We start from the raw sequence: 26,786 nt of genomic DNA on the forward strand, positions 1-26,786 counted from the left end.
GATGCAGTCTGCACATACAGCATTATGATTTGATTGTTTTAATTTGGAAAATCAGATCAAGTCTCCCCATGGCAGCCATTGTTATCTCATCAGAAGCATTTCTAGTAAAGCCTCATGGTAATTTGTGATACCATTCTCTGTCTGCTTGTCGTAAAAGATAACGTCTTTGTGCACAATGGAGAGAATGACAGCGTAAGAATACTGAAAAAAGTCATTTGTCTTCCTTCCCTCTCAATCTCAATGGAAAATGTGTGTTAGAAGTGCTGCATTGCTTGTCTGACCACTCCCTGTCTGCTCCGTATCCAACTCTCCACTGCGTTGCTCTACTTCTTTTGTAAAAATGTGTGTAAATGTGTGCGGAGGCGAAATAGAAGAGGGAAAGAGCCTGTTTCAAGGGCGTATTCAGACAGATAGAGGTGAAGCCACACATTCACTCACCCTACAGTAAGCATTGATGAATTGGCTTAGCCCCACCTCCACTGACCTGCATCAATGTCTCTCGTTGCCTTGGTAACCATCAGCACCTCCACCGCATCCAGCATTCACTCTCACACCACATGCAGGCATCCTTTTCATCATTCCCTCTATTCCACACCATTGCAGGCCATCTAAATTGTGTTGCGTTCTCTTCTTTGAGCTATTAGGTGTTTATTTTCAATTCATCCGTGTTGTCGCCACAAACTCCATTATCATGAAATATGCACGTTTTATTGCAGAGCATCAAATTCATTTCAAGAAGATGCTGTACATCATAAAAATATGTTTTTAACTGCCATTTACGGCAAAAGTATAATTGTGTGATTCCGTGCTATTAAATTTAATTTCATTATCCAGTATGGTACCAAAGGGCAATGATTTTTATCAGTCAATTGCAAAGAATTATCATCATTGCATGCTTCATTATGACGTGTGTTGTAGAGTACACATTGTACTACATATTATTCACAAAGTAAGCAGTATCATCTGTTCTACACTTCCTGTGATCTCAGCCCCTCCATCTGCATGATTTGAAATTACCGTTCTATAGATAAGAAACAAAGGCTTGTGAGAAGAAAATGCCCTTCGATGGATTCACATGAGGCCTCGTATCCGGTTCAGATCCGGCTCTTGCAATCAAGCAGCTCCTCTATAATCATCCCCTGAAGCAATGTACAAAATGCTCTCAACGAACCACCAGTGTTGTGGGTGTTTGCCATTGTGCATGTGTCCGCGTGTTCATCAGTGACCCATGGGCATGCACACATGTGTTTATATCTGCCTTTATTTGACGTCACTGAGCAAGCCAGCAGGGTTACCACCTGTGATGACCATGGACAAGCCAACAAACCCCAGTATGCCAACCTGAGAAAAAACAGGTTCTCCAATCATTAGTAGACAAATAGAACAGATCACTTTTTTAAATTCAGTCGCCCATACTCATCATTTCTGAGAAGAACTGCCTTGACACAGAAAGAAAAAGGTCTTCTCTTTCATCCCCCAACCAACCACTCCTACCCAGTTGCCACAACATTCTCTGTCTGCTGAGCCATGATGTGAAAACATTAAGAACTGGTGAGTAAAGACGGCAGTAAGACAGCAGATGCCAACATTTACAGATGCTGTCACAAAAGCCCTACTGTCAGTTCATTTCAAGTCCTTAACAGGAGCAGTGAGACATCTTCAAAAGGAGCTGAGTACCAAATTGCTCCAGGCTGAAGGTTGTCAAAGACATATGTTGCTGTTAACGGGAATGCAAACATCTTCTATCTATGTTCTCTTCACTGTACACATATCCCATCATAACACTTTTTAAGCAAGATGGATGTGTTATTTATAAAGAAATCTGTTTCAAGCCATGCAAAGAGCTTCCTAAAGTGCACACTACAGATTGGGCGTGTTTAGCCACAGTAAAACTGATCCAAAACCACAAAGCTCAGTTTTGGCCACGTGCACTAGAAATGTTGGTTTGCATAAATTTCAGTGAAGTTTGACACATCCTTACTCCAAATGTTATAAGTCGCTTACAACAACATCAACCTATACGCATTGCTCAGGCTAGACCTGTGGATGTACTTGTGATGGAAAAAAAACACACATGGGTTCATTCTGGAGTCCTTGAGCAACTCCAATACAAACTCCTTGCACACGATCTGACTTCAAGGCATAGTAATATAAAAATAAATTTGATGTTATAGTCCTTACACGCTGTCATGGTCTTACAAGTGCTCTGTACATATGGCAGGGTGTGAGTAAGACAGAGTGACAGGCAAAATGAACAATAACTTTCCTCTAATATTGAGTTACAGTGGGTTGTTCAGAAAAAGATGGACCACCTTTGAGCAGAGGCATCAAGCCGAATTTTAATTGATGAGAGTTTGCAACCTAAACGCCTTGTTAATAATAGTAAAAACCAAAGAACCTAGAGACATAATCAAAGCCATAAGTGATTAAATACAGAAATGTGTAATTAGAGGGATATTACAGGGATTAATGTCAGATGAATATTACAAATATTACAGCACATGTTCATTGAAAATGTCACCACTACTATTTATGCTGAAATTATTAATAAATTAGAGCTTGAGGGATAGACGAGACTAAAATACGCAGTGAGGTAGCTTCAAAATGTCAATTTGAAATAAAAGATCACTGAGGTTTATTCCTCCACTAAAGACTACTTATTAGACCAGTATTCAGCTGTCCAGCATGAATGGGTTCACTGAGTCCAAATGGCTTCTGCTGAAGGATAAAATTCTTTAGTTTGAGATGGAGAAAAAGTAAAATAATCAAGGTCTAAAAATACATTTCCCCTGCTTTGATTGATCTTCTGTTCCGACATTTTTATTACCTTCCTAATAACCTCTCAATTCATTGTCATCACTCCTTCATTCATCCCCGTGCCATTGCCCTCACGGCTCAAGATTTGCACAGTTCATCAAAACAAATCACAGTGGAGTTGCCCATGCAAACAGAAGTTATTTCCACTTGTGTAGTCCTTCCAACAGTGTCTGACAGACCACAGCCAGCAACCGCGAACGCACATGTATGCTCGCATTGCTCACATGCAGTGAGGCCCTCAGTGGAAATAAGTCTCTGACTATTCTGTGGTTTTAATCCCCAAAGCTAAAGAGCTAAACCAACACAGAGCAGACATTTAATCAAAAGATAGAGATTTAAAAAAAGGAGTACAAGGAGTTAGAGTGGGCAGGTGAAAAATAGAAAGAGCGCCCATCTTCAAAGAGTTGACTCTGGGGGAATGGAAACTTTCTTTCCACCCCTGGTCTAATGTTAAGAGACATAGCACATTGACAGCAATCTTTATAAAAGTTGAGGTTTAAAGAAAAGACTATATGAGTGGCATGCGTGACAGAAATGCAGCTGTGAGACGTAAAGACACCTGATGTGAGCCATATTGGATATAAAATGCTTTTTGTTAGTCGGTGCCATTCCTGTGATCTCACAGACCTGACAGGATCAGCAGATTTGTTTAATACTGTGTCTTTTGGCACTGTGAATCCAACGCTAGATCCCAAATACGAACCGTCTCCCTCTTTGCCTCTGTCAGCATCTATCCATGTTTGAGTTCTTGAGGGGGGAAGGACGAGCAAAAGGACAACTTAGAGGATTAAAATATATTTAAAAAGAGAAAGTACATATCTGCAACTCCTCAGTCTTTGACGTCTGAGTGGAAAATAGTAGACACAAAGACACAACACCAGATGATAACACAGAGGCTGCTGTGACAACAGTCAAACACCTACAAGTACAGACACAGGCAACATCTGAAAGTCAAATGCTGCTGAAACAGTGCAAAAAAGGTGAAAATGGAATAAAGAGACTTCGGTTATTGATATATTTTAGCATACTATGACAAACACCCAGCACTTATTTCTCCGTGCAGCCGCAATGACAGAATCTGATACACTGGGAAACAAGAGCTTTTGCCACCCTTCACCCCTAACTTATCCACCACCTGCCATCTCAAACGGCAGGAGCCTCCCAAAGCAAAAACAATCTAAAGAAACACAGGAAGTATTGTATACTAATTTACAGCAACTTAACTCAGCACGTCATAAAATTACATTAGAATGACACCAAGAGCACTAAGAAACACCTGTGTGTCACATGTGTGCAATAAAGCTAAATTAAGGACAAGTTTGTTCTTCAGAATCTCAAAGTCAAGTGTAAGGTGGGAGAATGAGTCATTAGGGCAGGAGATGAGATAAAACACAATGTTAAAGCAGCCAAGAGAGAAAGGCTGAAGGGAAAAGGCAAACAGCAAAGGGATGTAGATGTTATCACAGTTTGGTCTGCATTCTGTAAGAAAGATCACGTGTCTGCAGCTGTTTGATATTTGTTCCACAGTCTAGACGAGAAGATGTGTCCACCCATTACTCCTCAGACACTTGATGGATTGAAGATGAGCAACGGCATCTATGAAGGTTTATATCCAACACTGTGCTGTTTAATCTGTTGGAACAGAGCTACTACTTTATTTACTTCATTGTCTTTTGTAACTTGCATTCTGTAGCCAAAAAAAATGTGATGATTCGTTACTTTTGATAAACTGAACATTTTTGGTGTTTATAACTGTTAATTGGGCAAAACCAGCAATTTGAAAAAAAAATGCACGGTGGATGGATGGATGGATGGATGGATGGATGGATGAAATCCATACTTTGTCAGAAACTAGGGACTGACCATGAGGAAAAAAGTCAAAACCATGAGAAATAAGAAGTGAAAAACTAACTGCTGGTGAAAAAATGAAAGAAAAAATATAAAGGTGGTCAGACTGGAGAGAGACAAGAAAGGGGAGAAGATGGTGCACTGTGATACGGAGTACTGGGCTTACTGAGACAAGAGGCCACTGACTGACTCTAGCTGGTAAGATCACACATGAAGGAACTCTGATAAGTTTAAAACACAGCTTTGGCCAAAAAGTAGTTCCACTGAAGTAAACCGCTGCGTCTGAAGGAAGGAAAAAGACTAAATAAAAATGTACCGTACCCAATTACGGAGAGAATCCATGGAAAATATGAAAAAAACTCATGAATGCAGAGTATTACAACAATCAAAGCAAAAGTTGTTGAGAATTTCACTCACATAAAAAACTGTCAACTTCATCTTGACACTAAAATAGGCTCTTCCAAGTTGGTAAAATTTAATCTCCAGAAACAAGAAATGCATGCAGAAAACTTTGTGATAATTTGCTACTCTACAGCAATGAATGAATGAATGAATGAATGAATACTGTAACTTCAGTTTTCTTAAGATCATTTCCAACAGTTTTTTTTTTAACAAACACAAAGATCCACATTAAGCCAAAAGGTTTAAGGCATGTATCAAGATGAATCACTGCATTTGAGTCTCCAGTAGCAAACAGGTGATTAAATCATAGTGAGTGTTGATGGATGTTATGAGAATAGTTCAGATAGCAGAGACGAGGTCCTGATCCCTCGTCACACACATCCTGTCAGCATGGTTGGCAGCTGAGGGAGAGAGTGGGAGACAGAGACGCATAAGGAGAGAGTAAGTGTGTCGGAACAGAGGCCAGCTGTTAACAACGTGAAACAATGCACCAAATTTTCAATCACGCTGGTGTCTGTTTGTGTGCGAACCAAACCATTTGCCAGTGGCAATCACCTGTTAGAAGCAACTGAGGCATGTGGTGACAGCAATGGCTCCAACCTTGCAGCCTTTCCTTGCTCAGTTATTGATATCAGGAAATTAAACACACTGACAGATTAATTAAAATACTCAACGCCTACTTTCAACAGAGTAGATCCATATTAAAGCACAGCTGCCACTATACAAGAACACAAGGGAGGGAAGACGTCAAGCGGACAATAAATTTCATCTTCCCCCCACATGTTGAAGCTTAATGAAAACTAAAGTGTGTTTTAGTCTGGGCTCAAGGATAGCGTGCAAGCTCAAAGTGGGAGCTGTGGTCTGGCTTTGGTGTCCACAGGAGCCAGATTCAATGTGGCACCAGCAGGAGAATGATCTGGGGATACAGGAAGCTTAAACCGAGCACCTTCCTGTGTTGCGTTTCACCTTATGTCTCTGACCCGACTAGTTTATCAAATGTGATCAATCTCCGTCTGCATCCACGTCGGTATGTTATTAAGTATAACTGCTCTTTCCGCATAGAGACAGATAGAATTTAGTCATAGAGTCCCAGGCTTTGGCCTTTAAAACAAAAAGGCTGATTACTCTGACAGGCAGACTTGCTGTGTTTATTCAAGAGTTTTAGAGGGAAGTTGAGGAGAGCGAAATTCACCTGTCCAAAGAAACCAATCTCCTCTCTTATATGTTATTGTTATTGTTGTATATCACCTGCCTTCCACATGTTCTTATTGACTTTCTCTTTTTCATTAAATCAGTCTGTCATGTAGGTCTGAGTGGAAAATGTCGGCCAAAAATTTTTACCACGATTGGTTTCTGAGGAACATCATCATATCAAAAGAAGCAGTTAAAATTTTGCTATTGAGCATTACTTTAATCCTCAGAGGTTGAACCAACTGGATGCTTCTCATTTGTTCTTGCACAAGTCTCAGGGTACAATGTCAACTTTCACATTCCTCTGGAGTTAACCCTCCAAGGTTTTATGGCTCCTTTCTGTTAACACAACCTTCACAGCAAATTAATCTATCTTCAGTCCCAGCCAGAATATACTGACAGCAAAATTATCAGTATGTTCCTGGTGCTGTCTGCATTTTGTGCTGTGGGCTGTAAATAAAGTTGCACTATCTGTGAGCCAAGTTCCATCTCTCTGTTGATTTTTAAAGCAATTCTCATTAAAATATATTTATTATTTTTAAACCCTCCTGTCAAACTGTACTTTCCCAGCAGATAGTGTGCTACCATAAAACCGCTAGGATGCTAGCAAGCTTTCTTACTGTCTTTGTACATCTCCCAGCAGCTGAGCACATCTGTGTGACTGTCGAGTTGACAGAGTGTCGTTTAACAGCCTTGACCAGGAAACCACATGCTGAACATCACAGAGGAGATGCATCACCTGCTGAAAGTGAGCTATTCAATGGTGCGCACAATACACACCATACACATACACAGACGCATGACAAGGAGGCACGTACATACAACACACACACAAATGTTCTGCTGTCTGTTTTGCTATTTTATCAGTCATTTTTGTTGGAATGCATTGTTTAATTTGAATTTCATTTAAAATGTTTGTTATTTTTAATTCTTGAATCAATGCTTCATCCAGCTTTCAGCTCATCTGTTGAGTCTTGGCAAGAGTATTGCATGTTACTGCAAGTGAGATCAGCAGTGGCTTCCCAGCACTCAGGTCAAGTTGGAAGTGACCGTGTCATTGGATTTGACAGACACTGGGCAAAGCACAACCCACACAAGGAAGAAAACAAGCTAAGGCTCTGGAAAAGGAAGAATGTAACCAAGAAAAGAGAAAAACCTGACAGAAACCTTCTAAGCTGAGCTATATTAACATCACTTGATAAAGGTACCACACAGGGTGATTTCACTACGAAAATCCTGCATTGTTAAATTCATTAGTTCACCATTAACCATAGTTCATGCTGTTCTCATGAACTCTACCTTCTCAGGATATGAACCTGAATGAAATGGATGTGCACACACACACACACACACACACACACACACACACACACACACACACACACACACACACACACACACACACACACACACACACACACACACACACACACACAGAGGCACTGTAACCTCTCCTGTCTGAGAAATACTTAGAGGAAGTGGGGGAAAAGGAAAGCAGGGAAACCAAGAAATAAATAACTCCTTTGTGTTGCGACTACATAAACAGTGGAGCACATTAAAGATTACTATGGTAGCTAAACTGATAAGAAACTTCCGATGTGTAATGTGTGTGTGTGTGTGTGTGTGTGTGAAGTGAATGAAGACTGAGACAAAGCAAAGGAGACAATCTGACGAGGACAACAAGAAAGGCAAACAGAAAATGAAGCAGGATGGCGTCATACACCAATGAACAATGAGAGAATGAGAGAAAGAGAACCTGGAGATGTGGAATAAAGTGAAACTTTGAACCTGGAAGTTCTGAATGGAAAGAGAGAGAAACTGCACCATACTTGGCGATTTGTCCCAGTCTTTCAAACACATTTTCCGATAACGCATTTCCTTTTTTAGACATTAACATTTGCTGATTTCTACTCAATTCAATACAATGCTTCCAAAATTCAATCTCAGCTAGTATAATATTTCCTAAAGCCAATAGCTATGGCAATCTATTGTGAATATTGGTACAATTCTGAGAACATTTTGCCTCAACTCTGTTAGGAAGTTGACAAAACCTTACAACCTGTTTATAGCGCCAAAAAACATCAGACAAAAATTTGAAATGAGTCTGCTGGACCACCTGACCCAATTTTTCACTTTGTCGCTTTCTTGACAGAGTAAAATACCAAATGCTTCATGATCTTGACAGTTGGCTGGCAAGGAAAAAGGAACTGCTCTTGAACAGCTTCCATTAGGCCGTATGACAGGTTTTCAGTCATTTATACGTATGTGTCATATCAGAGTAGCCACTTATTCCACTAACCCAGAAAAGGAAAAGTTTATCCCAACTACCATTATCCTTCAAATAGTAGCCCCTGTGAGGAAACTCTGGCCTGGAGAATCTTGGCTTGGTCGGAAAGCGCCTCAAGGAACTTGTTTGAATGAGCAAATCAAACCTTATTCACTCTCTCTGGCATACCGTAAAATCACCCGTGATGTCTGGCATGGGATGCTGCCTGCACCTAGAGCCTGAATAACAGCTGGATAGGATTAGAGAACAACTAACAATTGATTACAACTGTTGCTGCCACTGGAAGCAAGGACAAGGGTGATCATCTGGCCAGTTGGGGCATGCGATACCTACACGGAACTGTATAATTTATTTAGTAAGAGACATGACTGTATCTGTGGTTGTTCGGACATCCCAAAAACAAATCAGTCAATAAGTCAGTCCACCTCTCTTCCTCCTTTGTATTTCATTTCATCTGATGTCCGATGTCACTCTTTCTTTAATTTCCCTTCTTTTGCAGGTTTCCTTTACTTAGGAGGAGCCCTATAAGCCAACCAAACACCCCTTATGAAAAGATATGAAACATACCCATAAGCATGTAAAATTTCAAAGTTTTTGAGAGGAGTAAAACCAAAGATAGTAGATCTAAAAGGTTCACGATGCAAAGTTAAGAACTTGATGGAACACAAACAGCCATTCATCTTTTTTTCATTTCTCAGGAGAGGTCCTCCTTGTGTATTAGAGCTGCTGGAACTGAGATAAAAGCGAGACAGTCAAGCTGCTACGAGATAGTGTGCAGATACCAAAGGCTCAACCAGCGCTTTCTACATTACCATGACAACCCTATGAGGTGAGGTAGAGGACATATCAGTAAAGAGTAAATCTCATTGCAGGAGCTCCAGGAATGCAGGTGAAGTCTCCCCCTCCTTACCGTTCTGTCTCTGTTTCGCTTTTCAAACACTTTTATAAATCGTCTCCCTCTCAATGAGTGAGATGAATGGTTCTAGTCTTCCTCTCATAGACCAGTTTTATGAATCACATCACCATCCATCAGTACTTCCACATGCACCATACTTTTCTAAAATCAGACTTGGGCAACTTTTCACTTAAGACATGGTTTTGGTTTCCAGACTCATTTATATCGATGTATAAATCAGGTGTTTGTCAGAGGAGTAATCAGAGGGGGCTTACAGGGAGAGTGTCGGTGAAAATACAAAGAAGAAAGAGATGAGAGAACATGGAAGACAGAGAATACTTGATCTTGGCCATATCACTTTAACAATATTGGTGTTGTCATCATGCTGAATGACTGCGACAATAAGAATTAATACACTGCTGTTATCCACAGAAGAGTAGGGTGAAAGAAACAAGGACAGGAGAAGGCAGAGAGGGAAAAGCTGGACTTGTTCAGAGTCTCTTACCTCTAAGAAGCAGGTTCCAGCTGGGGTGTTCTCCTTGATGGAGGCATTGTAGAAGTTGCTAGAGAACACAGGTGTGTTATCGTTAACATCCTGCAGCACAATGTCCACTTTTGCTGTGGACGACAGAGGCGGACGGCCACTATCTGTGGCAACAACAGTCACACTAGGTGCAGGCTCTGACTCAAAATCCAGAGCTGTTGCTGTGGTAATGATTCCCGTGACTGGGTCAATGGAAAACCAATCAAAGTGAGAGTTTTTTCCTTTGAGAAGGCTATATCGGACATCCCCATTGGGGCCCTGGTCCTTGTCTCTGGCAGTAACCTGGAGAACAAAAGAACCAGGATAGACAACCTCTGGAATGGTCTGTCTGTAGGCCTGCTGGTCAAACAGAGGGGGATTGTCATTCACATCAGTCACCTGAATAGTGAATGATGACTCTGCTCTGAGAGGAGGTGTGCCAGAGTCTGTTGCCATAACCCTGAGTTCATAGGAATCCCGTTCCTCTCTGTCCAAGACCTGGTCAACATATATCAGATAAATGATGCTGTCCTTTGTTGTAAGAGCAAATTTTCCATCGCCCCCTTCAAGGGACACGTTCACATTGGCGTACTCTCCATAGTCTGGATCAGTAACAGAAATGCGGGCCACATACTGGCCAGGTTGAGCCCCTTCGGAGATCCTTGGAGAGCCATCTTCACTGAGGAAGATGATAGTCATAGTAGGCTGGTTGTCATTGTAGTCACGAACATGAATGGTCACAAAGGCATTGGTTACCTGGAAAAAACAGTCCAATGATTCATGTTACTTAATATTCACGCCATTTTACTTGAAGACTCTATAAACTCATCACCGTATGTTCTTATTTGGTTCTTTGGTTCCTGTTATTTGGTTCTTTGGTTCCTCTTTTTTCTAAAGTATTTAATAGTTTAAGTGTTTTCAGAGCAGCAGAAAGACAATGTATTCTGTGAACCACAACACGAAACATATTTTGGTTTGTGGTGACATAAACTGAAATATACCCAATCTGGCAAAATCAGTGCAAACTAAAAACCAACTAAAATCATTCAAAACCAGGCACTCTATGTTTACTGCACTGAGATAAAGTCATGTTTCAATTACCTCAGGGTGGCTGGCATTATCTCTCGCTTGGACTACTAATTCATGAACCCTCTTCAATTCATAATCCAGGGGCCTATTCAGAGTGATGACTCCAGACTTGATATCCATGACAAAGTAGCGGTCAGGGTCACTCTGGCGCCGGTTGATTTCATAAAGGACCAGGCCATTATCGCCCTCATCCTCATCCGAAGCAAACACCTGCAAAGATGAAAAAGCCAAACACTGAACCTAAAATAGCCCAGAAACCATTTTTGACAGAAGTAAAACATTTTACTAAAGAAATTAGTCACTCTTTGCACCTATTAATACATGCATTTACCTGTATGATGCTACTGCCTTGTGGGAGACTTTCAGAGATAATAGCATGATATCTGCTCTGATTGAAGAGTGGTGCATGATCATTGATGTCGGTCACAGTCACTTCCAGAGACATGGATCCCATCCTTCTAGGGGAACCGCCATCCACGGCCTCAATGACCAGGTTGTAAGATGAGCGTTTTTCCCTGTCCAGCAGTCCACTTACCACCAGGTCTAGATATAGTACTTTGTTAGCTGCTCTCTTGGTCTCCAGTTTAAAAACCTCTCCAACATTACCCTCTCGAATAGTGTAGCCTTGGGTGGTCAGCTGATCTTTATCCGCATCTGTTGCTGGCTCTAGGGAAAATCTTGTTCCCATTGCTGTGTGCTCTGGAATCTTTAGAACAACTTTCTTTTTGGGGAAAACAGGTGCATGATCATTGATGTCATTGACAATGATTGACACCTCAATCGTAACTCCTGTCATTGTCACGGCAATGAAGCTATAATGGTCCCTTTGCTCACGGTCCAGACGGCGAGCAGTGGTAATGATGCCCGTGGTCTCATCAATATTGAGATCGTTGCCAACGCCTGTACCCTCATGGTCAGAGATGAAGTAAAGACTTGTGGTTTCACCGGGTGGCAACCCAGCACTGATGTCACCAACAATCGTCCCTGCCGGTTGTCCTTCATCTAGCTGGAGTTCCAGTGCTCCAAGGACAGATGAAGCCTGAGCGAGAATAAGGATGGTGCAGAAATAAAAGAGTGGCTTCTGTTGCCATAGACCTGAACACACACAAGGGCCGCTGACCCAAGCCCTCTGTCTTGAACCTTTACTTGTTAACAGCATGGCTGGATACTGCTAAACCTGCAAAAAGAGAAAGAGAAAAGAAAAGAAAGATGTGTTTCAGCAAGTAAAGATATATTTTATGAGGTGTTAACCAAGTTATTGGAACATTTTTTGTACAATATTTGAAAGCTCTTGAAAATTCATTCACCGTCTATGTTCAAAATATTATTTTTTCTTTTTTCAAAGTGGAGTACATATCTTAAATCCTTGTATGGCAATGTGCTAACACTTTTACAATCCAGATCCAGAACCATTAAAGACACTGCCTGATGAATTTCATTTTCCCCATAAAACTAATATATATGCACATTTGGGAAAGACCTCTTCAGCTGGATCAGGAAGCTTTGAAAGAAAGTCTGTCCAGGATCCACGTTGGCTTAAAACACATCATGGATAGAATCATAAACTATATTTATTTGAAAAATAGCAAATGTTTTTTACTAAGTGAGAACATTTTAAAGTGCCCAAAGTGGTCTCATACTAGGAGAAAACACACAACTTGGAAATAGGCATCCTTTATAAGAGTTTAGTTTCTTTGTAGTAGATGCTCACACACACAATCAGGTGGAAAACATGGGAAAAAGTTCTAAAGCTGACACAGCAGGGCCTTTATGGAAAAAATAAAAACAAAAATTAGGACCGTAAACTTAGATTCCATGTTCCCCAAACCCCAAATCATGCACAAATCCATAAAAATAAAAAAAAAAGCTCCACCTGCTGCTAATGCTAAATCAGTCATAAGCATGATCTAATCAAAAACAGATAGAGATACTATAAATAAAACAATGTCATGTAACATTCCAGATTTAAACCCTTGCCGGATGTGTCAGGATATGGCTCACCACATGGTACAATGACTGCAAGACAAGTAGGAAGAGTTTGTAATGGTCTCAAAAATTCACCTGATACATCTGGCAGAAAATCATCCGGTACTTCTTACAAGTTAATTTTACAAATGCCATTTGTAAGTTATTTACAAATGGCACTTGACCCAAGTTTGACATACATACTTTAATACGCTACCAAAAACTCTGACTACAGTAGTCTACACCGTAAACTGAAAAAAATATACCTTTTAACCCTTGATGAGGTCTGCAAATATTTAGCTTACATTAAACACGACACCAATTGTTTCAACGCATGTTCTTCTCATATTTATAGATGAAGATTTACGGAGCTTATGATTCTCTAAACATCCTGCAATGGGTAGGACCATCAACATAACTCCTTCATCACACTTGCACACCAGAGGGTGGTGCTTGAATACACTTCTACACCAATCACAATAACACCACCTTCATAAAATCACATGAACAAGCACTGATCTTCTGTGTGGTGTGAATCACTAAAACCTTACACTGGTAACAGGCCGGTAGCAGACAGAAAGAGTTGTAAAGAGACAGACTTTGCATGGACCATATTTGGCCAATCACTCCCCCTGTGCGTGTATAATTTGGACAGTTAACTTTAGGAATGTTTTACCTCTAGAGAGACAGTCAGCCTGCTGTCGGGTGCACATAAATTGAATTGAAGCATTCACCCTCACACATGTAAAGGAATCATGGACTGACCGTCTTGCAGACCAGTGGAAAAGCTGGCTGCTGTTCTGTATACAATGACAGGGTGAAAAGCAGCTTCCTTCTAACAGATGATAGTTTATTGGAGAGAGATTTCAGCTCTGGGTTTTATTCTCAAAAGTACTATGAGGGAGAAAAGTGCTTCTTTCTCCTTGAATTTCTGGAGACATATTGATTAAGCTGAATGAATAAAGTGATCCCTCATTACTCGCGGTTAATGCGTTCCAGGACCACCAGCAAATAACGAAATTGCACAATATTGCGACTAACTATTTATTTTACTATTTACGATATTTAAACATTTATGAACCCTCCCCATACAGATATTAAAACATCTTATATCTGTATTACTCTTATAGACTGTTTAAAGCACTTTTAAGTGTTTTTTTAATACACGGAAGTGCGCTCCGTTCCGTGAGTTTTGGAACACAGTGCACGTCTGAATGCTGTCAGCCAATAGAATGCATGTACGGTATCACTTGACTAAAAATCCGCGATGAGAGGAAGCCGGGCATCTTGAAGTGCAAATGTGAAAGGGATTACTGTACTCATTTTCTATTAATTTACAAAATTGCTGAAATAGTTTAATTATGCATATAAAAAAGGTAAATACAAAGCATGTCTTCTTATTGAATCCTACATGAACCCCTGACCTCAGGCAGGAGTTTAAAAGACCACTGTAGAGGAGAGATTAATAAAGTTTATAGCTCCACCGGGATGGAGAGTGACACTGATACTGGCCCCCTCTGGTATAATCGCTGACCTCTACATGTGGTCCAAACGGCTGCTCTGGACAGTTGCTGCACAGGCGCACGCTCTGTTTGCTTTTGCTTTGTTTGCTAGTCAAAGAACTTGAGTATTTAGTGCTTCCAGGACAGTCGGCATTGGCTTAGAGAGGAAGGGAAAATATAACTAAATAAGAGAAAAGTTTAATAGAATAGAAACAACTTGACGTACACTGAAAAACTTGTGCTGCTCAGTAGAACATGGAAGAAAAGAAAAAAGAACAAAGAAGAGATGGAAAAGGGAATTTGGAACACTATTTAAAAGAAAAGGTCAGAGGAGCGCTTACAGTCTGCTTTGGCTTGACAACCTAACTGTCTTTGGAGACCTATGAAACGTGTACTCGAATGATTGAAAAATGAAGTCAGAGAGTGTTCTCCAAAGTGTATGTGTGTCTGTTTGTGTCCTCTCTCCCTTGTTGCCTCAGTTGAGCGTCAGTCAAAGGTTACATTGATGAGCAGATTGCAAGGCTGCAATCTGTCACTGTCTGCGAACAGCGGGTCTATGACTTCATCTCCCTTTTGACGTGTGCTGTAATACACTTGTGTTTACCCTGGAAAACGTACGCTGATGAAGAGAGAACGAAGGCTGAAGTGTAGCTTATGCTGAAAGGATATTGGCTTTAAAAGACAGTCAATGAAGCGAAAGACACAAAGTCTGACATGCTCCCCCTAGTGGCACTCATTATGACATTCTGCTAGTTCTAATAAATTATTGTTACATGAATTGAAAATTTTTATTCTTGGCTATAAAGAAAGGTAAGTAAAATGCGCATAAAATGACTCTAATGTAAGAAAGATATTTTCCACCTGTGTCTTGGTTACATAAGTTGTCACATGTCTGTGTTTTCATACTCCTGCACAACACATGTGCACACAAGGAGCGACACCAACTCTGCACGACCACACCGACACACAGGGCAGACCCGGAGGGCTCCACGCAGTCTCGGCCACATTATTATCTGGCATTGCACCCCCATAATCTGCTTCTGCTGTGCGCAAGCCTCAAAGCCTCAAAGACATGGGCCTCCACTCTTAAGTGCAACTGTTAACCATATAATAGAAGACCATAGGGTTTTACAGGACGGGACGAGTTTGTGGATGAGGATGTGTGTGAGTGTGTTTACACTGTTGAATCTCAGTTGTGAGCGATAGTTAATTTTCCTTATGCACTGCCAATTCTAGACAGGCCTCTCTATCTCCCTATCCCTCCTATGTCTGTTCCCCTCCTTCCCTCCATCTCTCCCCTCTAATGGATTTAGCAGATCTCACTGGGCACGCCATCGCTACCAGTGGCCAAGCTAAACAGGACCCAGAGTCACGAAGTTCCCAGTTTTTAAAAAAAAAAAAGGGAAGGTCCGTACTGGCTCTATTCTAATGATATTTCTTGGGCTGTTCATCCAGCTCTTCAGCAGCTGAGAGGTCTGGCATTGGCTGCAGGTAGTTGGCAGTCCCTCATTCAATCCCACAACTGCTTCTTACCCTAAATCAGAACACACAATGACCAGATCCTGTGACTGACAGGAAAGCCAGAGCTGAGAAAAAAAACGAAAAGAAATCCTGGCAAAATTAAATATGTCCACCATAAGGATGGACCGTAAATACAACCTTCTTTGCAAGATTGCCTTGAATCTGATAATATACAGCATTAAGACACTAATCTTAATACTGGTAGTCTGACAGTTTGTGTCATTGTGAATTTGCCTCACAGTTCCCAGCAACTGGGGTCAGAGCGATGCTACGCAAATGACAATGAAGCAAAATGTTGGCAAGGTTGTGGTGAAACAGGCTGCGGGGGGCTGAGGACACAAAAATGGCGAAAAGACAGATGAAAAAAAGGTTCCGGCTCCAGTAGGGGGTGGAGAATGGAGGAATGTTTTGCATCTCAGTTTTCATGTTGGGTTGTGTGTGTTTAGGGGGACGACAACTATGACCCCTGTATCCCCTTGAGTTGCCTTTCCCCGGATATCTGGATATAGACATCCCATTTCTAACTCCAGCTGTCACCTGAATTGTTAGCATGATGTGTGTGTGTGTGTGTGTGTGTGTGTGTGTGTGTGTGTGTGTGTGTGTGTGTGTGTGTGTGTGTGTGTGTGTGTGTGTACGTGTGTGTGTGTGTGTATATATATATATATACCGGTATATATGGTATATGTATAATTTTTTATGTGTGTATACTGTATATACTGCATGTGTTTATTTGGCTCAACTTTGACTTTTCCGTAGGTTTATGAGTCTAAATGTTGATATCAGTCTCAAAGCTATTTAACTGACTCCATCAAAAAGCCATTTTATCATAACACCACCTACTCAGACAGCTCGATGACCGCTGTCTGGACAGCTCTAAACACACATTAAAAAATGCATGCACGCACGGCACAGAAGCACAATCAATATTAATACTACTACACGCTGACAGAGTTCATGACTGTGGTTACCTCACCCAGGGGAAGTAACCATAAAAGCACTCACAGCTTGTGAAACCCAAACCTATCTGGTTTGTGGAGACTGGTAGTGTCTAACTTTGAATTAATTATGATGACATGAGGACCGGTTTCTTGGCAACTCTGGGCTGCTGCTATATTGGCTGAGCTGATGCAGGTTGACAACTACTCCAGCCATGAATGCATACTGTGAAAAGGTTCAGATCCTGTTGCATGTATCATACAGTTTTCAAATGAGATCATTACCTAAATCTTTTAATTTGATTCTACATTTTTCTTCCCATATTAACACAAAAAAACCTATAGTGAGCAAACAAAATCTGCCATTTTTCCCAGTCTGAGTCCTTTGTCTATACTTCTGGCTGTAGCATGCTACTCTGGAGTTTTATTTTATTACCTATTTCCTACATAAATGTCCAAGTCAGTAACATAAATGATGCTACAGTGAGTCTGGGCAAAGGGGAGGGAGTCCAAGTTATACTCAGTTCACAGTACGAGTGAGCATCAGTGCCAGGAGCCTACCAGGAGATTCAGGGCCAGATCAACCTTCTGCTTCCATACTGCAGTTTAATTTAGACACAAAAGACTAAAAAGATATATTAAATGGCACAAGCTTTGTTCTGTAAAGAATAAATTCCCCACAACACGTTTGAACGTATTTAGATAAAAGTTTGTTACACTGAATAGGCATTTGGAAAGAAACATACAGTATATTTGGTGATTTAGCTCCATTGTCTCATTTAGATGTAAAACAATGTAATGAAAATTGAAATACTGAAGGCTTTTGGAGCTTTTTTTTTTCTATTCGGAGCAGGTCTCATAGTACACTATCTCTTATTTAAGCATCTCTGCTTAAATAAGAGATAATGTATAAGATAATTTTAGGTAAGTTGCATCCCATTTGTTACAAACAGAAAAAAAGAAAACCAAATATCATCTAGTTTTAAATGTTTTTCATAGTAGTTACGCTGCTTGATTCATTTGAGTGTTTAGCAACTATATTTAATACAACCAAGTCATGGCTGGTTGAAGTTATCCAATCAGTCTCAATTCACTACGTTTCTGCAATAGAACTTTAAAAGCGTGACAGTCACACTTTTTGGATTCCTAAGTGTGACTCTCCATGGATCTCAAAGTCAAAGAAAAGTAACTCCCATGGATTTAAAAATAATTCTGGAGCAACGGCATAACAATTTAAAATTGTGATGACTAACACTGATGTTTCACTCACACAGAGGCTGCCAAGCTGGAATAATGCAACACACACTTCAAACTACATCACCAGGTCCCTCCTGACAAACGTCCTACATTTCACTGCCTGACAGGCCAGAAGGGGGAACAGAGACGGTTACCGTAAGACGTAAATGGAGCAGAAGAGGAAAACTTTCATTCTGGATGAGGTTTGCTTAAATAAGACGTGGCTGTAACAGAAATGTGAAGAACAAACGGTTCCCTCTGGTTCAAATGAATTCTCAGCTCAGGGTGATTCATAAACCTTCAGGCCAAAACCAATGGATACACAACGGTGGTTGTTCCTCTCATGAATGTGGGTGCTTTGTGTTCGTGTGTATCTGTATTTTTTTGCTGTTTTTAAGAAAAACAATTGGAAATATGGGAAGCATTTAGATACTAAAAGACATGGTGAGATGTCCCTGGAGGTAAAACAGCAGTTGTCATTACCATCACCATCATCATCATCATCATCATCATCACCATCACCACTCCTCATCAGATCACACACACTATCCAACATGTTGTCAAGCAAAACAAGTCCACAACTCCATAAATAGCTCTCATTCTTCATTCTTCTTGAGTTGTGATCTTAAAGTTGAGTGTGGAAGGCATTACAAAGCACAAGGAAGTAACTAAAGGCTACAAGTTGTTTAAAAAATAATTAGTATTCTTCACAGAAAACACAAAGCTTAGGGTACTTAAATACAGTATTTATGGAATTTGTTACTTACATGTTGTACTGCAATGTTCATTAGCCAAATTAGCCATTGGGTTTCTGTTCATGAGCTATTTCCCACACACACTTGCCTAATGGGAGATCATATTGCCTTACGTTGATTCCCTGTGGAGTTATCCTAACCTCAAATACCTAACCCTAACCTCTTGTCTAGTGGTAAACCTTAAACTCACGAATAAAACTTAATCTCTAAAATGAATGTTTAAGTTTGAGGGGACAAGAGTTTTGTTCCCATTTGGAAATGTGAGCACACTTTTGTCCCTGCAATGTGACGACATATTAGCTCACACTGTATTATATTAGCTAGAATAACATCCGTTCATGAATGAGCAGAGGAAAGCTTCAAAGACAAAACACAACAAAAAATTGTGTCAGGAGAAGAGAAACCAAAGATCCATCTTGTAACTTAAACACTCACATATACTCTCAGACAAGCACGCGCTTTAATCCCTCGCTGCATTCCACGCCATGAAATAATTACCAGCATAACCCAATGGCGAACCAGACACAAGCGAGTTCTAATAGGTCATGTTGACATTTCAGACAACAAGTATACATTAATCAAAATGATCAAATGATCTTTAGAAACATTTGTAACAAAAAGAGGTCAGTATCTCTCTTTTAGAAATGCTACAATCTTTTTACTGGGAGAGACTGGGAGCAATTCTTTTTTGGCTGGCAGATCTAGGAAACTATTGAAATGTGTAATTACTCATCTCTAGCCCAGAATATGGGACGGTGGCTTGGCTTATTAGTTATTAAACACTCCATCAACTCACGGGTTAGTGGCGCGCCAACAGCTGTTCTCCGAGAGAATGGCTTTGTATCGAGTTACTCCATTACATTTCTTGTGGTAAGCCCGGGAATTAAGCCTGTCTGTCTTTGTTTTCATTATTCTTTAAAGACTTAAATAGACATCAATACTCAGTCAAGAAAATTAAATCGTGATGAAAAGATGCGAGTAACTGATAAATGTGAAGTCTCAACTGAAGACTACATGTGGACTGATCAATAGAGTTGTAATCTATGACAAAATTATCCAGGCCGTCAACACAAAACAACATTTATGTTCCTATAGGTCCCTGCTTTCAGGTGATATCAAGTAGTGATGCAAATTATACGTTAAATTGATGCTTCCTGGTCAACTAATAGCAAAACTTAGTGTTTTATGTCCAAATTACTGTTGGTCATAAAATGAAACACCATCTTATAATATTTAGCAGTAGGGAGTACAGTAGGGAGTATTATGGCTGTATAGAGTTGATTTGCAATCAGCAAATAAAAACAACAGTGAAAGAGGAGTGTTACAAACATGCTACTGTTTGTTTCCAAACAGCAGCATGTTTGTTGGATGTTTGCTTTTCGACCCCCAGGTTTGCCTAAACTATTGTGTTTTTTTTAAACTATACAAATGCTAAATTGTCGGTTTTCTGATCAGAGTCACCCATGAGTGTAGAGCATTGACGTTGTGAAACTCATCAAAATGATCAGTTACTAGTTTCCACTGAAATATTCCATATTGTGAATCGCTGTTATCAAAAATAAAAACATTTTCCAACAACTTTTTAGTGTTCCTCCAGTTATCACAACCACTCACGCACATCCAGTTTCTGAATCCCTTAACTTACATAATACGTTGCATTACCTGAGCTGCTGTGGCCTACATGTGTCTCTCAGCTCTGCGCAAGTGTTTGAAGTTACCAGAAGCTCCAGATCATCTCACTTACTTCATTAAAAACACATGAGATGCTACACAGACCGCCTCAATCTCTTTCTCTCTCTGTTCGCCTTGGAGCTCAAATGTTTCTCATTCATCAAGCCACCAGATGGGCAGAAGTCACCACGTTTCATTCATCTGCGCTCAGACCCATTCACACATTTAGCTTGTATACACTCAATGAGGAAGAATCAATATCAAAGCACAGATGTCTCTGCAGGGATCTAAAAGAACAGACTGAGTTGAGAATAATTAAATGGATGGAAAGAAATTTAACCCTTAACATTTAGCCAACAAAAGCATCAAACACAACCATTGTCTTGAAGAATTATTCTATGATTTTGGGAATTAAGGTTTGATCAATTTCAGCCCTAATTGGGTATTTCCAAGAACCACAGCGGTATATCCTTTGCAAAACATTTGCATGCATCCATTACATGCAAGACGGCAACAAGCTCGCTTATCCCAGCCACCAACTACAACTACAAGAAATACCATAGACAGACTTTTGGAAACCAGTGTCACCCACAGTTCTCTGTGGGTTGGATGGTGAAACTCGAGATTGCACCAAGCTTAACAGGACTTCCATCTGCAGCTTCCTATAGGGAGTGTACCAACCCATTTCCAGGAGTCATTATCCCACATCCTAATCATGAACTAAAGAAGGGCATGGTGTGGCCACACCAGCACATCTGTCAGCAAATATGACGATCTCACCATAGCAATGTTTATCCACTGGTCTGCTAAACCAGCCTCACAAAAGTGAAGATTTTCTTATTTGGCCGGTGTCTACAGTCATTCATATTCAAGTGACTGGAGCAAGATTCCTGCTGCCTAAACAAAGACTTTGATTAACAGTGCAGGTAACTACTAAGAATAAGAATGATCTCAAACCTGATGTAAGATCAGTCATTTCATTTAGGCGATGCAGTCAGATCTTCTTCAGAGTGGTGGATAGATGAGTCCTCACAATGTAAAAATGAAAGCTATCAGAAAAAATGTCATTACAAGCTGAAAGATAAGGTAGGACTGAAGATAAATATGTGTCCAGGTTTGATTTGTTCTGCCACACTTTATTTTATACACTGTATTTGAAGAAAAAAAACTAGGACCACAAATAACAAAGTATGAACCTCATAATTCAAAAATTATCTCCCTGGCTTGTGGAGGTACGAATGAAAAATGAAACAAGCAGAGATGATAACTGCTCAGAAAATGTCAAAGGGAATGGGTGGTCAGCCAAAAATCAAAATTGGGTTATTACAAGCTGATGCCTTTATCTTCAGAAAATGTTTACTTTTGAAATTCCGCCAATGCATTCATATATTTAAGACTCTGATATTTTTGGTACCAGTTTCTCTGAACTTAACATACACACATAACTCAAATTTTACAACGCTGTAATTAAATTTCACGATTATAATCTCAGAAAGCTGGCAGACTTGGTGATTGTAGCTGCAAAGGCAACCTAGAGGCCCTGAGGGGAAGACTTAATGAAATATGGAGGATACAGCAAACGGGGTTCCTTATCAATGGAATCACATTTTCTAACTCTACAAGTAAAGTTATTAATAACCAACTGCCTGGCCCTCCTGACGGGTGACGCAAACAGAAGTGGCTTTTCAGGAAAGTCCCTCACATAGCTCCTCATAAACCAAAAATTACATGAAATACCCAAAATATTGAGTCTTCGGTTGTTGTTATGTCTCAGATGGTGGTCTGAGAGGTAAATAAAAACACCAACAGTAACCCCAGGCCACAGTAGCATGAAAGATGGAAGGTAAATATTTCCAGCAGTTACCTTCTGGTGCCAACACAGAGGAGAACAATGTTATTTTAGTCACTTTAGATTTGGTTGTTCACCAACATGTGCTACCATGAATGAGTGAAGAGTGTGCGTGTGCGTGTGTGTGTGTGTGTGTGTGTGTGTGTATGTGTGTGTGTGTGTGTGTGTGTGTGTGTGTGTGTGTGTGTGTGTGTGTGTGTGTGTGTGTGTGTGTGTGTGTGTGTGTGTCTACATATGAGAAACAGGGACTGAGAGAGAAAGAGAGGGAGAGTCTCTGAGTCACTTTCCGATATTTGTACTCAGAGACCAATTTCCCAAGCACAAAAAAACAAAACCTAGGAAAAAAAACAATTCTGGACTACATTTAAACAGATTTTTGTTTGAGATTGAGATGCAGCATCAGGCAGAAGATGCTTTGTATAAACACACACACACACACACACATGCACACACACACACGCACACACACACACGCACACACACACCACATCACCCTTTCAGGCTGCCCTCCATAACATGAGTTGATGAGCTTATACTACAAAAAAGTGTTCATCAGTCCCTACAGTATTCTATGCAATATCAAGCATGTACTGTATATTTATGTATTTCTATTGATTATCAGCTTACATTTTTATTGAATTTAAAGGAATTTAGAAGACTAATGCACATGAAATCTGACTGCAGGGGACAAGTGTATCCTCTTTAACTACTTTTGTAGGAGCCACAAAGAGGACAACATAATTTATAATATGAACAGGATTTTCGTTTTGCTGTGGTTGGCAGATGAGTACCGCCAGAACCTCGTATATCTTCAGTTTAAAATCCACCCTGAAAATCAATTCACACTTGCAGGACCTGGTTAATCCTCATTGTAACACAGTTAGAACAAATACAAAGTTAAATAAAGACTACAGATGGTTATAGTTTATTTCTTCTTTTAAAATCCAGTAGAAGCTCACAGCAGGTTTTAACAACATCAGCTGGTGTGACAATGTTATTCAGGATAAAAATGAAAGGTTTCAAGAAGTATGATAATGTGCAGACACCAATTCACACTGTCAAACACTGGGCTCATAGACTCTGACATCAAGAACAGGCAGGTGGAGGGGTAGCAAAGTCATCAGTTTGGAAACTTCTGGATGTATACAGAGGTGTAACTATTAACAACTAGACTGTCAAGAGGAAGTGTGAGAAATAGCTCCTTAAAAGAAGGCAATCTGATTGATTACTTACAGAACCAGCACTACATTGAGTTCAAGAAGTTTGATAAGGCTAGCAATGGGAATAGATTTTGTCATCTTTAAAGCACAAATTCTAGATTCCCAGCACTCACTACATCACAGATCTACAAAAGAAGCACCACTCCAATGACAAAGTTCATCAGCTCCCATTCACACACAGCAATTTGGGTTTGGTTTCATCACAGATTCACAGGCAGTGTTGGCCCAGTGTCTTAATGAGAGGGCTAATAAAGCAGCACCAGGTTCCTTTGATGATTTGCTTCAGGCGTTGTGTTCATGGTCAAACATGAACAAGGTCATGAGTTATGTTGGACTCCATGACTTGTCTTGAGTCAGAATCTCCAGACTGGTTGTTCAGAAGGAAGTTTTTGGCTCACTTAAGTGTCGCTGAGGTGGTAACGGGGCAGAATCAATTTGTTACAACTAGAAAGTAACATCTGGATAAAATAAAACCTGTTTCCAAAGTCAACAGTAATGTAAGTACTCATGTTGGTACTTGGTACTGGAGAATATTCAAAATGTATGAGTACTCTATCTTGTACTTGGTCTAACAAAAATGGCAAAAAGCCCCCAGTTTACTTTTCTACTAAAAGAGATGACATTCAAGTGAATGGATGGCCGTCTTTGCTGTGACACACTACAGCCCCTCTAAAAAAATGGCCAAACATTAACATTAAGTATAACAGTCATTCTTGGTAATTTCATGAGGATGTATTAGATGTATTCTCCACAAGACAGTCAGGTTAAAGTGAACACTTTCCTGGCATGCTCTCAAATTCCTAACTCCCAAATCACACTAAACTATGGTCCAGGCTTGAAATCAAGTCTTTTCATAACAGCATCCCTTATAAATCCACATTATGATGCCTAGCATCAAACCAAGACGCTGTAAAACATTCTAGACAATTCTCGCCACCATTGTTAAAAGTGCTGTCACAGACCTGCTCCTGTAAAGCCACTGGTGTTAGTAATCACATGTCATTTGCACAAACATGGGCTATACTTGGTTGCAGCCGCACCAACAAATATCCATATGGTTCCTGTTAGAGAGTGTCCTGCTGCACGCCTCGTCACTCTGGAAGAAACCAAACTCTCACTGCAGACGTGAGGTTGAGACCAGTGGACTGCCAAGCTAGAGTACAGAGGATCATGTAAGCGGATAGTGTAATGATGCAAAGATGCATATCCCTCCATAGACCAGAAAACAAGGAGCCGTGGATGCCAGCAGACACCAGATATGACCGGAATAACTGTTGTGGTTGGGTGCTTAAACATGCCCTTGGGTTCTCATTTTTAGCTTTTGGCTATGTAAACAAAACTGGCTGCAAATAAATACACTTCATGTTTCAAAAAAAAAAAATCAACTGTGTCAAAGTCTATTTGAAGGAAAACTACCTAAATTCCTGCAAGACTTCTTGTTGCTTTTTTTTACATGATCTTTATTTTCCGCTGAGACGGCCATGCAATAATCTTTTAATTCTGTTTTCATAATCATACAGAGAAGAGGAAACCTGCTATAGCCAGCGGTCTACAGTAAGTGCCTTGCTAAAAGGTTCCCAACAAAACTTCAAATCCTGCCCACTGATTATGCCTCCGTCTCTGCCTTGCCACATCAGTTGGTCTCCCCAGGAGATAGTATGCTGGCCCACTTTTACGCACTTCATGGTGTTTCCCATTAAGTGGTTAGGAACCCTGGAAGGGAAACCACTGACTCACTGTCATTAAATAGTTCCATAAGATGTAATAAGCCTGGTCTGCTGGACTAACATCTCTTTTATGTTTAGCACATATTTTAAAAGAGGCTCTGCTCTTTCCTTTTTCCATTCTGGCAGTTTAGCTGGCTCGATCGTGAACAGTGATGAATAATCAATATGAAGCAATGCTGCATCAACATGATCCATTGATCTTTTAACGCTATTGTAGTCCCCAGAACACACTATGGTCTCCTCTGATCTCAGGATCCAGAGCAGCTAGGAGCTCATTCATGCAAGGTGCAGATGCATCTCTGGAACCAGATGCATCCTTGATGCTACACGTATCTGATGTATCAATGAGAATGAAAATGAAAAAGCTGCCACTTACATTCATCTGACCCACTCCGCAGCTCTGGGTGTGCGCTCTGGATATCCCTTCCAAAAAAAAAAAAAAAAAACGGATTAGTATGCAAACGGGTTTCCAATTCTCTTGAGGCCAGACAATCCACCGGGACAAAATACTGGATGGAGCCGAACCGGCCTGGGCTGTTGTTTGTTTTTTTTACATAATATCGAAACCAATGACAGCTGAGCTCCAGAGATCTGCTGATCAGGGACACCGTTACTCCTCCCGTGAAGGGACGCGCGTTTTGCGGTTCCCTGTCAGGTGAGCGCGCACGGATCAACTGAGAAGGTGTTCGGTTCCGTTGCTGTCTGGAGAGCAAATGAGCTCTCCGTGGACCTGAAGCGTTCTGCTCGCTCTCTATCCGACCTGAAATGATTCAGTCCTTCGTTTTATCCCCCTCAGCATCCAGTCGCTCCGACACTCTGTGAGTGTGTGACTGAGACAGAGCCGCTTCAAGGCACCGCGCACCTCACCGACTGAAAGCCGACTCCTCTCCCACCCTCCCTCCGTTCACCGACTTGGGTTGTTAATTTATTCGGGTATTGCTGCACAAGAAAGGGGAGCAAGGGAGAGGGAGGCTGTGGAGGCAGGAGATTGGAGCGCAGACTTTGGTGCCCCCCAGCTCCGTTTAGTGGAAGTAGGCGCTGAAACAAAGGAGCGCGCCATGCGCCATCAAAGGAGCAGCATGGTCCATTATGTATGGAAATGAGTCATTAACACTGTTGTTTCCATTAATTAAAGCCCTTCATTTACACTGAGCTTTGTGGTTGAGATGGAAACCACTAAATCTGAAAAGTCTATTAACACCTAATTTTATAATACATGTCCTTTTAAAATTTGATGGAAACATAAGAATGGTGATCAGGAGTGCGTTTTTTTTATATAGGCTTCGAAAAAGTGAGTTTAAAATGTGTGCGATTTGATTCTCATGTCCAGGACTTTGCACAATACAAAAATAA

The 26,786-nt window shown here is 40.6% G+C and overlaps 1 protein-coding gene across 1 annotated transcript in view; it reads right to left on the reverse strand.

Annotated features, from left to right (window-relative positions):
* The window catches only part of dchs1b (dachsous cadherin-related 1b), a 79,191-nt gene extending 52,715 nt beyond the window's left edge, over positions 1–26,476 (reverse strand). The window contains exons 1-4 of the mRNA XM_068331267.1: positions 25,810–26,476; positions 11,384–12,229; positions 11,065–11,262; positions 9,946–10,719 (exon numbers count right to left, since the gene is read on the reverse strand). Of these exons, the coding sequence (XP_068187368.1) occupies positions 9,946–10,719; positions 11,065–11,262; positions 11,384–12,211 (1,800 nt within the window). The 5' untranslated portion in view covers positions 12,212–12,229; positions 25,810–26,476. The remainder of the gene's footprint in view (positions 1–9,945; positions 10,720–11,064; positions 11,263–11,383; positions 12,230–25,809) is intronic.
* Between the last annotated feature and the right edge of the window lie 310 nt (positions 26,477–26,786).

The sequence above is a fragment of the Antennarius striatus genome, chromosome 13 (assembly GCF_040054535.1).
Source record: "Antennarius striatus isolate MH-2024 chromosome 13, ASM4005453v1, whole genome shotgun sequence".
In the NCBI taxonomy this organism is placed as follows: Eukaryota; Metazoa; Chordata; class Actinopteri; order Lophiiformes; family Antennariidae; genus Antennarius; species Antennarius striatus.